Source organism: Pagrus pagrus (assembly GCF_965226575.1).
Source record: "Pagrus pagrus genome assembly, chromosome: 7".
Taxonomy (NCBI): Eukaryota; Metazoa; Chordata; class Actinopteri; order Spariformes; family Sparidae; genus Pagrus; species Pagrus pagrus.
The window spans coordinates 16420082-16435105 of NC_140191.1; the positions used below are offsets into that span (position 1 = coordinate 16420082).

The window sequence follows — 15024 nt, forward strand, 5'->3', positions numbered from 1 at the left end:
TTAAGGCAATTATCAGAACAGAAATTGCCACACAATGGCGTCGTTCCAGGCAATTAAACAAATCACGCTCAAAGCTAACATATGTGGCGCAGGACACATAACAACAGAATGAAAAGCTGTCGCGGGTGAGGGGTCAGAGGGTGTCAGTAAGTGTACGGAGATTCAGGCTGACCACAGCTGGAGTATCTTCTCAGTTAAGTGATAAAGTGTTTGGAGCTACCTGTTGCCATGCTGCCACGACACAAACACATTTCCATTCAGGGGAAGTTTCCTTATCAGATGTACATGTCGGTATCAGTCATGCAGAGATTCCTTTCCTGGACGATGATTTAAATGTTTCCAACTTCTGCTGAAAGTCGCTGGAACGCAGTTTATCCAAGGTCTATTCAACCTAGTTTCAAAATTTGAGCTATTTCATCAAGTGTAGCTCTTCACACATGTATTAAGGCATAGACGGAAATAATCTAATGTGTCTGACATGGTTTTTGTGGAAAATTACCAAATTAAAATCCTTAAAAATGGCACCTTTTCCTGCTCCCTTATCAAGAATTCCAGATGTGAATACCTTCATATCTCCAACCTCCATTGCATTCATTCATACTATTGGCTGACAAACAGACATAAACCCCACAAACACTGTAAAATTAGCAATTCAAAATCATAACAATGTTTTTAAGGAAAAGATACTTTTATTCCTCAGCTTTCTACAAGCTCTTTTAAAAAAAAAAATGTAACGTCTACTTAAAAGGAGGTTTCAAGTTTCCACATCACACTCGTATATGCTGAACATTCGGCCAGGATTGGCCTCTGTACTGTTCGTGAGTCACAAATCAGACGAGTAGCCCCGCCTTTTAAAATCAGATTTTCATTGGTCACAGAGATATTTAAACTTTCAGCAGATGAATGTGAAAACAGCCTTTCTCGTGTCAAACTCTGCACATACTTCATTTCACACAGCGAAGCTCAAACATTCAACTGTCGGAAAAAGATGAGAAACACGTGTTTGACTGCAGGGGGACTTTAAGTTGCTGTAAAGTGACTACAGCCTTGAGCAGTTTTGATTCAGTTTGGTTTTATTATGTCACATTTCTTCTCTATAGTGTAGTCCAGCCATATAATTAGTTGTTAACATTTCAGTGCTGGTGCTGTGTGTGTGTGTGTTTTGGGTCTATGTGTTTAGGCTGCCATGGTTTTCTTAAACCATATAATTTTCCTCTGGGCTGCTTGTGGAGCCGCAGAAGGGGATACCCTGCTCGCTAAGACTTTGCCTTGTTTTGAGGACACCTGTTCCTGTGTGTTGGAAATGTGTCAGATTTAGTGGGTATTAGCATGCCAAATATGGCTGCAGGGCCGAGATCATGGGAACCTTTTTTCTCTCATGGGAACGCTCAGGCACAGCCTCAGAAAGGAAACAGCAATAATAGATATTTTCATGTAGACACATCTGAGATAAATTGAACTCCGGTTTATTCCCTGGGCTGTGGATTTCGAAACAATGAAAAAAAGACATATTTTGGACTGGGCTTCAACTAGTTTTGCTCAATATCTAAAAATAATAAATATGACTTCAGTCTGATGAAATGAGGTCTCTAGTGGGGTGGACCTGGAGCTGAAAACCTTCCAGATTGTGTCTGTATCTTAATCAAGTTGTGCAGAGACCACACAGCACCATGAAAAAAAAAACATGCAAGTCACCTAAAGAAGTGGAAGAAATATAAGGCATTTCCTTTGATCGCTAAGCCTCATTCTTTGCACCGCCGAGCATTATAGCAACACTCGTGACCCACAGCCCCCCTCTCCTATTTCCATGAGAAACGAACAATAATCTCAGTGCTGGGCAAATGCAACACGGATTGTGACTTGAGGGCGACAGGTTAAGTTTCCTAAGTCTTATCTTTCATCTGCCTGTGTTGAGTTGGCACGAGTGGTATATTTGAAATGGGAATCTGGGAAAGCAGTTTTGTTTTCACGCGCCAGTCTGCTCTCCTTCAGGGTTTAGACACAATGAAGGTGGGGGTGGAGAGGCAGGGAAATACCTGAGGCTGCTGTCTGCACTGGGGATGAGTGGTGGAGCATCATGACAAGATGGGGCCGTATTACATCTATCATGCCCCAGCACGTCCGTCAACGTGCAACAGTTGAATACAGGACCATCAAGTTTTTTTTAAGTAAACCCCCCTTTTTCTATATGTTTCACTCTACACTGAGCTATGTGAAACCCAAAAGCTAACCACAGCTAACTTTTTTACAGAGGCAGATGGAAATCTACTTTCTGTCGGACAAAGCTGCTGTCTTTGTGTTCCTCTCATTGTAGCTGACTAAAAACGTATAGTTTTTTTAAATAAGTAGGTATTTGACTAAAGATGTCTCTTAACTTTAGTGTTCTTACCCTCGGTGCCACTGTCGCTCTGCAGGCGAGCATTGCAGATGATCAGTAAAAGGATGTCTTTATCTGATAGTGTCCGTAACTAAGCTTGTAATTTCCGCTCTAATCTCCTCCTTATCACTAATGGTTAGAGCAGCTCAGTTGGGTTTATCTGCACTTGTCTCAGTTATCTTGCTTACTTGGATATTGTGTGAAGAGGGGCTACACTCATTCTGTGCTTCCTTATCTTTAAATTGTCTTGATGAATATTTTACTTATTCAAAATGCTAATCTGTTAAAAAAAAAAAAAAAGGTCTAAAATTCTGTGAAATACACTTACTCATTCAAGAAGATTGATGCCACTCTCATGTTTGTATGATAAATATATCAAAGCTACAGCTAGCGGCTGGTTAGTTTAGCTTAGCATAAAGATTGGAAACAGAAAAACAGCTAGCCGGTCTCTGTCCAAATGTAACAAAAATAATTAATATGTTTAATCTGTACAAATACCAAAGTGTACAATTTGTGATTTTATTGTGGGCAAACAAACGACAACAGTCTGAGAGCAAAGCTAACCCAACTAAGCTAACCCGAGCCCCAATTAAGCTTTGAAGCCAATTTGAGATAGTGGCCAAAATGTGTAATTACTGTACATTGTCACATTACACACACTGACCTAAAAACACATTTTACTGCAGACTTATATTGTGAAAGAAGTGGCTACAAAACCGTGGAATCATTTTTTTTCTAAGTTAGCAGGTTTGGTCGCTGGTGCGCATGTTCTGTATCTAGTTTAATACGTCCATGAGCTAACTCAGCTTAAAGGGTCCTTCACACAACCCCTTGAGAACCATTGTTGTTAGACTTTGTACAGATTAAACAATCAAGATTAAAAAAAAATAATTTGCTCAGTTACTGGTAGGCAAACTTTGTTACCTTGGAACAGAGCGAGGCTTGCCGTTTCCCCATTTTTCCAGTGTTTGTGCTGAGCTAGGCTATCCGCCTGCTGGTTGTAGCTTCAAATTTAGCTTACATGTATTTGAACATCTGTATTCTGAACTATTCCTTTAAATTTGGTTGCACTACAGTCTGTCCCTGGTGACAAACACAATGTGGTCAACATGTGTTTCGTTAAGCCTTTACAGATAGGCTCTAATGCTGGCTGTTTGTTTGTTAGCCTGAATGATACAAAGCTGTCAAAGGCACAAATAGGTGTCGAGTAGACACGACAGTCTCCAGCGATGTTCAAGTTTTGGAGGTTATTCACACTTTCTCCCAAGTCGCACATGACCAAGTGTCATCATGGTTTCCAAAACAAGTCTTTACTGAATCACAATGCTGCCTTGTCCAATGGCTGCCCTCAGGAATGTTCTCTTTGTCTTTCCATTTTGCTCCCTGTGTGCCCTGTGATAATCAACCTTTCCATTCAGTAAGATGTTGTTCACAGAGTTAGACGGCCTAAATTACGTGCTATATCAGCCCAACCTTTCTCTTTAAGGCTGTGTTCATGCGTGTCATTGGGAGAAAGTGTTGCGTGCCGCTGATGAAAAGATTGCATTCCCTGCAGGACCGGTGCCTGTTTGTTTAGAGGGTGGGACATTGTTTACATCTTGATCCGGAATGGAGAAAAGATGGCGTCCTCCCTCTGTGTCAAGCCTGTGCCTCATTAATCTCATATGTGGCTTCTCATTCTGAGGGCAGCCTATGTAAAAATCCTCTCTCAGACATTTCTTCCATAATGATTCTGGTTTTCCTCCTCGCATGATTCTCTCAGACGAGGCCTTTTTGATGTTTTTGAAGCCGACTTGTTGTGTTTACATGAATTTAATTTCATGGTGGGACAGGCTTATTGTGGACTCACTTTCAGTCTCGTTCAGGGGAAGCGGAGCCAGGCAGCATTAACAAAAGCTTAAAAAACAAGTTTCTTGCTTGTCTCTGTTTGCAAAGAAATATTCCGCTCATTAGGTCTCATTATGCTCAAGCACATAATTAATGTAACAACCTAGTCAGCATATTTCTCTTCACATTGAATGACTTTTATATGTTTTGCACGTCATGAGCATGCTCACTCTGGCTTTTGTTGTCTATTGTCCTCAGGAGCCACATGGCACATGTGTGCAGATAAGTGACATTTTGCAAGGCGGCAGGGTCACAGGAGGTGTGTCCTGGTAGTAAATGTGTCACTTCATTCCCCCTGGGGAGGAAGCCTCGCTATATTGAACGAATTGATGAACTTCGCTTCTCTCTGGCTTGTTTGTTGCCTTTGAAACTAACCAGATTTAAGGCTTTATGCGGTCAGGATCCCTCTCTGTGGCCCGCAGCCTGCTGACCCAGCTTGTCACTGTGGTGTCAGAAATGCCAGGGAGGATTAAATTAGACCCTGCTGGCATCATATGTTGTGTTGTTGTTAACATTTGTTATGGAAACTCCACACAGAAGTCAGTGTGAGCATCATGTGTGCTGCTGCTGATGGCAGCGCTGTTCATTAAGGCTGTTTTTGAGATCCTGAGCTTGGCGTTCATGTTGGAACTTTGACTCATGAGGCTGCCCGGTTGTCTCGCCTCCATGTTTACCGCGGTTGCTAAGCGACAGAAGTTGGAGTTATGTCGATGACGTAACGAGAGATATCCTCCAGACACCCCGAATATTTTCATAGGAAGCTAATTTTAGGGTTTAGAACAATGACAGATGACCAGTGATGGAATTTAACTAAGTACATTTACTCAATTACTCTACTTGATTACACTTTCCAGCTACTTGTGCTTTATGTGGGTATTTATTCAGTATTCTACTTGATAGATCGACTTCACTACAACACAGAGACATACTAAACTGTTTAATCCACTACATTAATCTGACGGGCGTAGTCACTATTTACTTTTTTTCAGATGTAATTGAATTGAAAGAATATCAGTGGTTCCCCAGGCTTGTGACCACTTTCAGAAAAGCAGTTTCTAGCTGGTTCTGCTTGTCATGCTTCGGATGTTTATGAGCTGCTCTAAATTCGTCACATGGTTTCATTTAAATAACTGTTCAAATTATACGACATTTCGCAAAAACGCAAAAAAGAAAATTTGAAACGAAGGATGTTAAGTTAAAACAGATTTTTGTATCAGAATCTCACAAACCCTCAGATTTATCTTGTGAGCCCTTTGGAGGAGCCTGACTGCTGGAACCACAGCGCTAAACTACCAAACTGTATATAAAGTACTTAAAACTAGCTCCATTTCCACTAGCTACAGCTGTAAGATGCTGCACACACATTGGTGTGTTAGTATTAATATGTAATTCATTATAAAATATATGTCAGCAGTGGCTGTTTTAACACTTTAAGAGTATTTTTACACTGTGGTATTGGTACTTTCACCGATACGCAAGTTCAGGCATGGGAATCAGTAACGTCTCTATGATGTAACAAATTGTTTGTGTGGCAGAAGTCACAGCTGTCTCAGTAGCTTGGATCAACCCTGCAGGTCTGTTTCTGTCATCAGCAGGACAAACTTCCTTCCTGTTTTTTTTTAATACTTTTGAACGTCCTGTATGTAAACCTCGGACTTCTACCACTTGTCACGTTTACTTTCAGTTCGCTCGTGCCAATAAAAGTGACAGCGGGCCGGAGAATCTAACATTAGGCCGCATGCCTCCTTGGAGTCATCTCGAGTGTTATTGGTCAGAGAAGAGAGCCACCCCCCTCTTTACTGCTGCAACTCTGCTTGGCATTTTCCTGCTCTCTCCTGTCTGTCTGTCTCTGTGCAGCAGGGTGACCTCTGCTTTGAGTGGGTGGGGACCGGCGTGTTCAGTTCTAAACATACTGGAAGACCATCTGAAATGTTAGCTTGCCGCCTGTGAGAGCACAGTGTGCTGTAACCCAACACTCTCTCTCTCTCACACACACACACACACACACACACACACACACACACACACACGTACACACATAGACACACACACACACACAGAGCCCTGAACGTTGTGTTTGGCTCTGGAGCTTGTTGAATTGTAATTGTCTGCAGCATGTCTACAGCCAAACACCGGTAAGAGTCATACATCTAGTTAAATTGAGGTTAAAGGGTGGGGGAGGCATATTTACGCTGACATATGAAGAAGAGGAATTTGAATCTGTGGGCGATGTGCCAGGAAAAAACATTTGTAAGTGTGTGTGTGTGCACAGGGCTGATGGACACTGTGAGTGTCATCTCAATGGGGGGGTCAACCTCATCCATGTGATGTACATATTGCATTTGAGCAGCAGGATTATATCATCAGAAACTCTTGCAAAGCCTGATGAGACTGTCATATCCGTCATACTTTGGAAAATGGGGAGCTGTGGCTTGTGCGCTTCTAAATTTGGAAGTATGTCTTTTCATTTTGATTTGAAACTCATTTTCTGGGCTGTATAGAGTATAAGAACACTGACATCATCTTGGTAGCTAAATTGAACCAGTAATACATAAAAAAATGTAATAATCTGTTTGTCTGATACTTCTGTGAGTGTCCTTTTTTTTTTTTAAGGGCTGATAGATGCTTCAGTGGGTGGATGATCCTTAATCTGGTGTGTTGCCTACTGGGCTAGAAGAGCGCAGTTTTCGGTGGCATAATAACCCAGTGGCCTTAATCCAGCTCCGTAACCGCAGGGGGGATCCCGCTGCTGCTCTCCCACTTGCCATACCTTCCTTTTGGGCACCAGCACACAGGGGTCTGGCACGGAAAGATGCCACCAGTTGTGTGTGGTCTGAGGGAATCTGACCCTCAGCTATGATAATCTGAGGAGATACTTCTTACTAAAAGTGATCAGAAATAAGGATTTTACATAGAAGATCCAAATGCGCTCCTTTAATCTGCCTGCCATGACACAGGATCAGCACAGAGGGCGAAAATCATAGTAGTGTGAGAGGCCAATTTCCACCCTCGGCCAAGTTGAAATCATTCATGGGTGCCTTGGCATCAGGTAGCTGGAGGCGTGGGAGCCAGAGCGTGCCCTTGATGACACACACATTAAGGCCTGCAGAACCAGCCCCCCAACGAGTCTACAGCGTCCGCCTGCATCTGCCTCTGAGGAGGGAGGAATCTGATGCTATCTGGCACTTCTGTGCCATCCATTTGTGTCATACCCTTGTTTTTAACCACAACACAGCCATTAATAAGCCCTCGAGCCATGACTTGACATGCATGCTGATTATTAAGCAAACAGCCTGTGGGCTTCATGTGTGAATCATCTGAAGCTGCACTGTACAGCTTTTGTGACCAAGCTGGCACCGGCAGCCTTTCTTAACTGGAGTGACGAGAATTAAGATACGGTAATCACGCATAATTAATCATGTGTAATCATTGTTTATTGCATTGCAGCTGTTTTCAAGTCAAAACTCCCGAGTTTACTGTGGTTCCAGCTTTTTAACTGTGTCTGTTTTTTCAGTTTTTTTTCATCCACATGATAGTAATAACTCTCTTTGGGTTTTAGAGAGCTGCTCAGACAAAACAAGCAGTTTGAGAACATCCTCTTAGAAATGAAAATGTCCATTTTTCTCTATTTTGTGATATTTTATAGAAAACTTAGTCAGAGCTGATTTTTTTTATTCACATAGTCATCATATTGAGAGAACTGAAATAAAATGCTTTTGTTCATTAAAAGTCTTACAATCTCAGTTATCTTAAACCATAATACCTTTAAAAACTTTTTTATAGTATCTACCAATGATAAATGCTATAACATCAGTGTGAATAATGAAGGCTTTATACCACCAAATGTAACCGTTGGAATCACTGAAAGAGAGGACGTAGCTTACATGGTCTCTACAAGCAATGTACAAAATTGCTAAGAAGGACACAGATTTCTGTGCAGATTAAAGGGATTATGTCTAAAGCAGAGTGGGAGAACTGGGGCCTAATGTACTTTAACTTATTGGGGGGAGGTCTTAACATTGTGAGAGGGGGAGGAGGTGAGGAAAGGCACTATAATGCTGTGTAGAGGTGGGAAATGATTTGTCAAATTAAAATTTTCAAATTATTTTGTATTGCCAAAGCTACATCACACGGTATTGAATTAAACAAATATAGATAAGGCAGTTTCTGAGGAGGGGGGAGATGGATAAACCCACCATATAGTACAATAAGAAGTCAATTTTGGAATGAAATGAATTCCTTATGAGACCATGTGAGGAAATTGCAGCTCTCTGAAATCCTAAATATAGCCAGTTGGAAACAGTTCCCCTCATTGTCTTGTTCAGCATACAATGTACATGCAGTATATGACATAATGAGTGAGAGCCTCCAAACCGCTGCAGCAGCTCCAGAGTCCAGACTGCATGCATTCCATAACTGCGCGTCTTTTGTCTCCACGTTTAATGTGTGTGTCTCTCTTTCCGGTCTTGCCTCTGTTGTCCCTTTGTTCTCCAGAGGGTTACATCTGTTCTCCGTCTCTGTCCAGCTCTCCTCGAGGCTGTAGCTGCTGTCGGTCCATTTGTTATCATAACTCTCTCACGTGTTTTGTTCATCTCCGACGCCTCCACTTTCCAGCAATACTGATGTGCAAAGAATCAGAGTTGTTTGGATCCATAATTAAAATAAACAGATCATTTTACTTCCGTTATCTATGCTCCGGCTTAGCCATCATCACTAAAACTTTAAAAGTAGCCTCGTCTTACGTCTGTTATGTCTTACAAAATTGATACAAGCCATCATAATTGGGTTTTAAATATCAGGTTATTGACTTTTCTGAATCAAGAGAATCACGATGCATGTGCTCACTGCTGTCTAAAGCTGACACGTATCTCACAGCTCCTCATGGACATCCCCTCTTTGCTCCGCAGCGTAGAGGGCCCCGACTATAGGACGGGGCCCTGCTGCAGTCTTTGTCTGCTCTGATTAAGACAGAGTCACAGTGGCCCAGATTCAGATTCAGGGTATGAACCCAAACGAGGCCCTCTTCCTTTTTACTCGCCTACCCGCTCACTGTCTTTTCTGTCCCTGACTATAATGAGCTGGAGCACAGTTAGGGCTGGGTTTAGTCCTCAGAGGAAATCGCTTCATAATTCACACATTTTTTCCTCTACTCGAAATCACATAATGGCAGCAGTTCACACAGTCATCTTTACTTAGATACCTTTTTTTAGAGTGATCCATCTTTTTGACATTTTACAGTGTAATTATGGAGTACAAACAAAGAACAGAGGGTGTTTGAGATAAATTAAGAAAAGAAGGGCGTTTTGGGGAAATATGCATTTCGACTTCTCCCAAATTTCATGGAGAAGATGATTCTTTCCGTTACAGTGATCACATAAATGATGTCCTCTAAAGATGGGGTGTCTGGCTTAAACCATTCCTTTGTAATTGTTTTTCCGCAAGCTACACAAGTTTGTCCCAATTAAAAGTAATATTTGTCCCGATTATAATCAGTCAGTATAAACCTTATGCCAAAAAGTACTTTTCGACCATAATTCCTTTGAAGCTCACTTTCCTGTCTCATTTTTCATACGTGACATGAAAATATAAGTGCAGACAAGTATTCCTGCAGGTATTGTCAAACACTTCTCCAGGCGTGCCGTTGTTGGTGACTCAGCTCAGTTTGTGTGAGACACTTTGGTGCAGTGTTTCAGTCCTCCTAAAGCAGCCTGCCCGGCATTAGTGGCTGTGTGAAGGTGATGCCCACCTCTGACTCTGTGCCAGGAGGCGCCTTGCAGGAGGGATCTGCTGACTGTTGAAGGACGGGACTGTGGCAGATGCAGAAGCACTGGGCTGCTGTATATGCTGCTGCATCATACTGCAACATGCGTGTGCCGTATATTATAAAAGCTGTCACATTTGCTTGGCGCTTTTGTATCGGACTTTCATGTTACAGTTTTTCAGCTTTGGGGAATCCCCTCTCCTGTTAAGAGAATAATCCTACATAACTTAGTGCCATATATATTACCCTTTTGTCCTCAGTTCCGGCAGCTGTGAATGCAGAGTGCGGCTTCCCCAACCTGGCCTCTCTGTTAAGTCCACAGGCGTAAGAGCTATTTACTCAACAGAGTCAGTGGGACATTGAATCCTAAATCTCTTCCCTTCCTCACGCTCCACTGGCCCAATTATGAACCCAATCACAGCAGCAGCGGCGGCAGCACCTACCACCAGGAAATGCCACTGTGTGGAAGCGAATGAATGAGTGAATGAATGAGTGAGTGAATGAGGGAAGGAGTGAATGAAGAAGTCAAACCAGGAATTTGGGAAATGTGCAAAGTTAGAAAGGGGGTCTGAGGTTTCATAGAAATATCAAGTTGTTTTGGTTTCAATGATAAAAGCTGTTTGTGTCAACGCAGACAATGGGCCGTTTCCTACTGTGAGCGGTGCAGCTGCGTCTCACTGAGTGTGAACATGTTCTGACTGTTAAAATGCATCAATGCTAACCATGTTATTTCTTCTCTCTCTGTCTCCCCGTGGGTTTCTTCTGTTTATGATGGATTGCCCCTACCAATTCAACAGGAAACAACCTAAGGTATGTACGTTTCATACTACAAAAAAACTGAGCTGACGTGCAGTGTAAGCTGAAAACGTTATTTTCGGTGCGAGTAGCCATCTGTAGTGACTTCTCGCTGACTGTCCTGGTATCACAGAAGCAGGATGCTGCACAGGCAACACCATTCCCCCGAGGGTCTGACAGCCATCCTGCACGGGTCGATCTACTGTTGTGGCGTTGTTTCTAGGGACATGATTGAGAGTGTTTTACTAGTTTGGTTGGTCAGCAGGAGCCGGATAGATGTCCGTGTGAATGTGTCAGCGCTCTAAGATCTCGTGAACACCCACAAAGGCTCTACAATGAGAGAGGGATGAGCGCGGACACTGGGGCAGTGTGTGTGCGCATTCAAAGCTGCATTGTTGGAGTGCACCCCCACTTCCCCCCTTGACAACACGCTGGTGACTAGCTCAGAGATGTTTCACACACCAGGGACTGGGCTTTGTGCTCAGTGCACTCAGGCCGCCGCCGGGACCGGGGAGAGTGTTAACGTGGGCCACAGGCGTGCGTGGTCTCTGGGGCCCATGAACCTGATTTACCCCTGTAATACCCGTCAGCTAGACGAGCACGTGGCTGTCTGCTAAGTTATAGTGGCACTCAAATTCCCTCTCCCTCTCTCCCAAGGCAGGTTGCAGTCTGAGCACGTTCGACCAGTTTTCATCCGAGAAATGACAAAAAGGACATTGTGCCTCTCAGCTTCATCATTATTTGTACTGCTGATTAATAGTAATTGTCCAATCAAGAACAATTTGCTGCGCAGTCACACCCTCAGGCTGGACGGAGACGGACCAGAGGAGAATGAAGCCCTAGTTACCAAACCAGCCCTAATTGAGAATGATGGCACTTTTGTTCCTTTGAATGGCACCCACTCACTTGTGTGAAGTCACAAGAGGAGGTCTTGCTTTCAAAGCATCGAGTGATCTCAGTGCTTCCCATGCTGACTGTGCAACCAGTGGCTCCCTGGCCAATAGCCCTTATTATGATTAGAAGGGAGCTCAATTATTTGGGGTATTTTGTGCAAGGGAAAGTGCTTTGGCAGAGCAGCAGGACTGCACTGAATGCCAGGAGTTGTAATGTGCAGCAATGTTGTGCTTCCACTGCAGGATGACATTGCAATCTTGAAAAAGTGTCTGAGCTAAGATAAGAATATAACATATAAGTAGGAGTATAGTTACACGATGGAAATATTACTCAATTTCAGGTAAAACTATTGGTATTAAATATGTAAGTTGGTGAACCTTTAAAGAACCAGTTTGCTTTTCAATGGGCATGAGAGCCACCGTAGAGTCACATCATTCAGTCACTATATACGTCACCAATTTCTCAGCATTGCTAGGAACAACTGTGGTGAACTACGTCGACTCTTTACAAGTGCTGCTCCTGGCTTTGCATGCCTACATTGGCATCCAAACATGACTGGTCCTAACCCTGCCCCCAGCTCCTGTTCTACTGGTTGGTTCTTTGGCTGTCGAACTGCAAAGAACGTGGCTCTGAACCGGCACCTGAAACGTCTTGGTTGAAAACTAAATAGCTCAGTTAGCTGTACAGCTACACATATGAGCTGACTTAGGAGAACAGGAGCTTTGGGCCGCTGGGACGAGGAGGTTTTCAGGAACCACTACCTTTAAAGATGGCTGTCAGGACTTCATTGATCTCTGAGAGGACATCAGAGGGAAGACCGGAAAATATTTTTGCCATAATATTATCCAGGTCAGAGCCACTGTTAATCACATTGGTACAACAGTGGTGTAAGAAGAATTACACTCCCAAACAGAAAAAGTCAGACAATACAATAAAATACAAAATATATATATAACACATTTTTATATCACACTGTAACTTCTTTAAAGGATAATTTGAAGGGGACCATTAGATACATGGGTTTCCGAGCAGATTTGCAGCGTATACAGTAACAGGAGCTGGTGTGTCTCCCCAGAGAGCATCCTCTCTGTGTGTTGTCCATCCACAGCTTATGCAGGTGCCCTGGGGACACAAGGGGTCTCTGCTGCTGCTGAAGTCTGCGTTGTGAGACCCGGCGCTGAGGGCTGAGAGCCAGCCTGCGCTGCCGGGAGCAGCTACGGCCCCGTTTCCTTGGAGACAAGGGTCACCGGGTGCTGGAATTTCTTGTGGGGAGCGCTGACCCTGATTTATGAATTAATTTAACTCCAGCCGCTATGACAAAAACACGCATCAGCTAACAGTGGATTTGTGCAGACAGTCACGGCGCGGCCTTAACGAGCATTACCTCGAACAATGCTCAGTTAGACTTCATCTTACTCACTCGGACAGGCTCAGTCCTGCTGATTTACTGCAGGGTGGCATGCTACAGTACAGCACAATAAGCCTGTTTTTGTACTACAGAAGAACCACTGCTAAGAAAGATCAGGTTGTGTTGTGCTGTACGTGCTCTGACAGGTGTGAGAACTCTTGTGTTTACACTCCCTATGCTGTCTCCTCTGCAGGTGTTCGCGTTTGACCACTGTTTCTGGTCCATGGATGAGTCCAACGTTCCCAAATATGCCGGTGAGTCATGAGTGCTGTGAAACTGATCCTTTACTCATCACTAAAGAAGTCAAATCATGTCCCGTGTAAAGACCTGCTGAGCTCTGTGCAGCAGTAATGCAGGGGAACTCCCTACTTGATGGAAAACGGATTTTGCATCATGCAAAGCAAAGCATTGTTTGTGTCTTTCGTCATTTGCATTGCAAGTGAATCCATTTAGTCTTTAGATTGTCTCAAAACAATACAATTATTATGGGGTTTTGTGCAGAGCTGCAACGATCAGTATATTAAAATGAAACATATTATGCTCACTTTCAGGTTAATAATTTCACTTTGGGGTTACTACTAGAATAAGTTTACATGCTCAAAAACACATCAGCTTTCTCATACTGTCCAGTGCTGCAGCTCTGTACTCTCCCTCCGTCTGAGATGCTCTGTTTCAGCTCCTGTCTCTTTAAGGCCCCCCTCCTGAACACAGTCTGCTCTGATTGGTCAGCTCACACACACCTGACCCAGCACCACTAACAACAACAGAGCAGCTGTGCTAAATTAATTCTTACTTGCCGAACAAGCCGCTAGGCATGAATTATTATAGTGTGATGTCACAAACTCACAGAATTAAAGGCGGGACTACTGACGAGGCGTTTGAGGAGCAGTGTTTTCTTTGGGAGAGAGGAGCTTCTGTTGGTGCGGACGTTCACCTTTTAACTTTCAGGATCTTTTACATGCACAAGATCCTATATAAAACACTGAAGGAAAGGAAAAAAAATATAAAGCATATTAGGTCTCCTTCCATCGATTAGTCAATTGAAAGACCAACTATTTTGATCATTAAGTTATCTGTCAGTCATTTCTTTAAGCAAAAATGTCAAACATTTGCTTGTTCCAGCTTCTTAAATGTAAGTACTGGCTGCTTTTCGTGACGTAAAATGAATGAAGAGTCTTTGGACTGTTGGGAGCATTAATTGATAAAACTTAAAATAATCAGCAGATTAATCAATATTAAGATAATCATAAATTGCGGTCCTAGTTTTGCGTAATATATATTGTAATCAGTACTTAGCCATCACAATAACTGTGTAATAAATACTGGACGGTTGTATTTGTATCACGCTGCACTGATATAATCATCCACCATTGTTTTGTTTATTATGTGCCCACCTACATGGTGCATTCAATTTCTTCAGCTACCATTCTCTTCCTCTATTATCTCTCTAATGAGCGCTGCCCCGAAAAGGTTACGGCTACAGTTTTTGTAACATCTATAGAAAACACGTCCGAGGATGATTAACATAATAATCAACGTAGATATTTTCCTCGTTGGAAATGTCGTGCTTACATCTGCTTTGTGCTGAACCAACAAGGCAATCTGTTCAGTGAAGGGGCTGCCTCAAGGGCCCGGGCCAAGGCTTTATTTAGCTCATTAAACAGCTGTCCCATTCAGCTGGAGCACGACTGTGAGCAACACAAGAGATTTCTCTACACAGCCCAACATTTTCCACCCGGCCAGACAGGAATCTGTCACCTTTCATGAATCGTAGTGTTCACTGTTACTAGTTTAGTGGCCCTTTCTCGATACGTTTCTCTGAATTAATTTCAAGAATACAGACCAGACAGCTAAGAGTACTTATGTAACTGAATGTTTTATCTGTTTACATAATCTCCATGG

The 15024-nt window shown here is 42.9% G+C and overlaps 1 protein-coding gene across 10 annotated transcripts in view; it reads left to right on the forward strand.

The window, feature by feature from the left end:
- kif13a (kinesin family member 13A) overlaps nt 1-15024 on the forward strand; it is a 42450-nt gene that overhangs the window by 2091 nt on the left and 25335 nt on the right. For all 10 annotated transcript variants that reach the window (XM_084357328.1, XM_084357332.1, XM_084357329.1 and 7 more), the window contains 2 exons: nt 10823-10835; nt 13316-13376. In XM_084357328.1, the coding sequence (XP_084213454.1) occupies nt 10823-10835; nt 13316-13376 (74 nt within the window). The remainder of the gene's footprint in view (nt 1-10822; nt 10836-13315; nt 13377-15024) is intronic.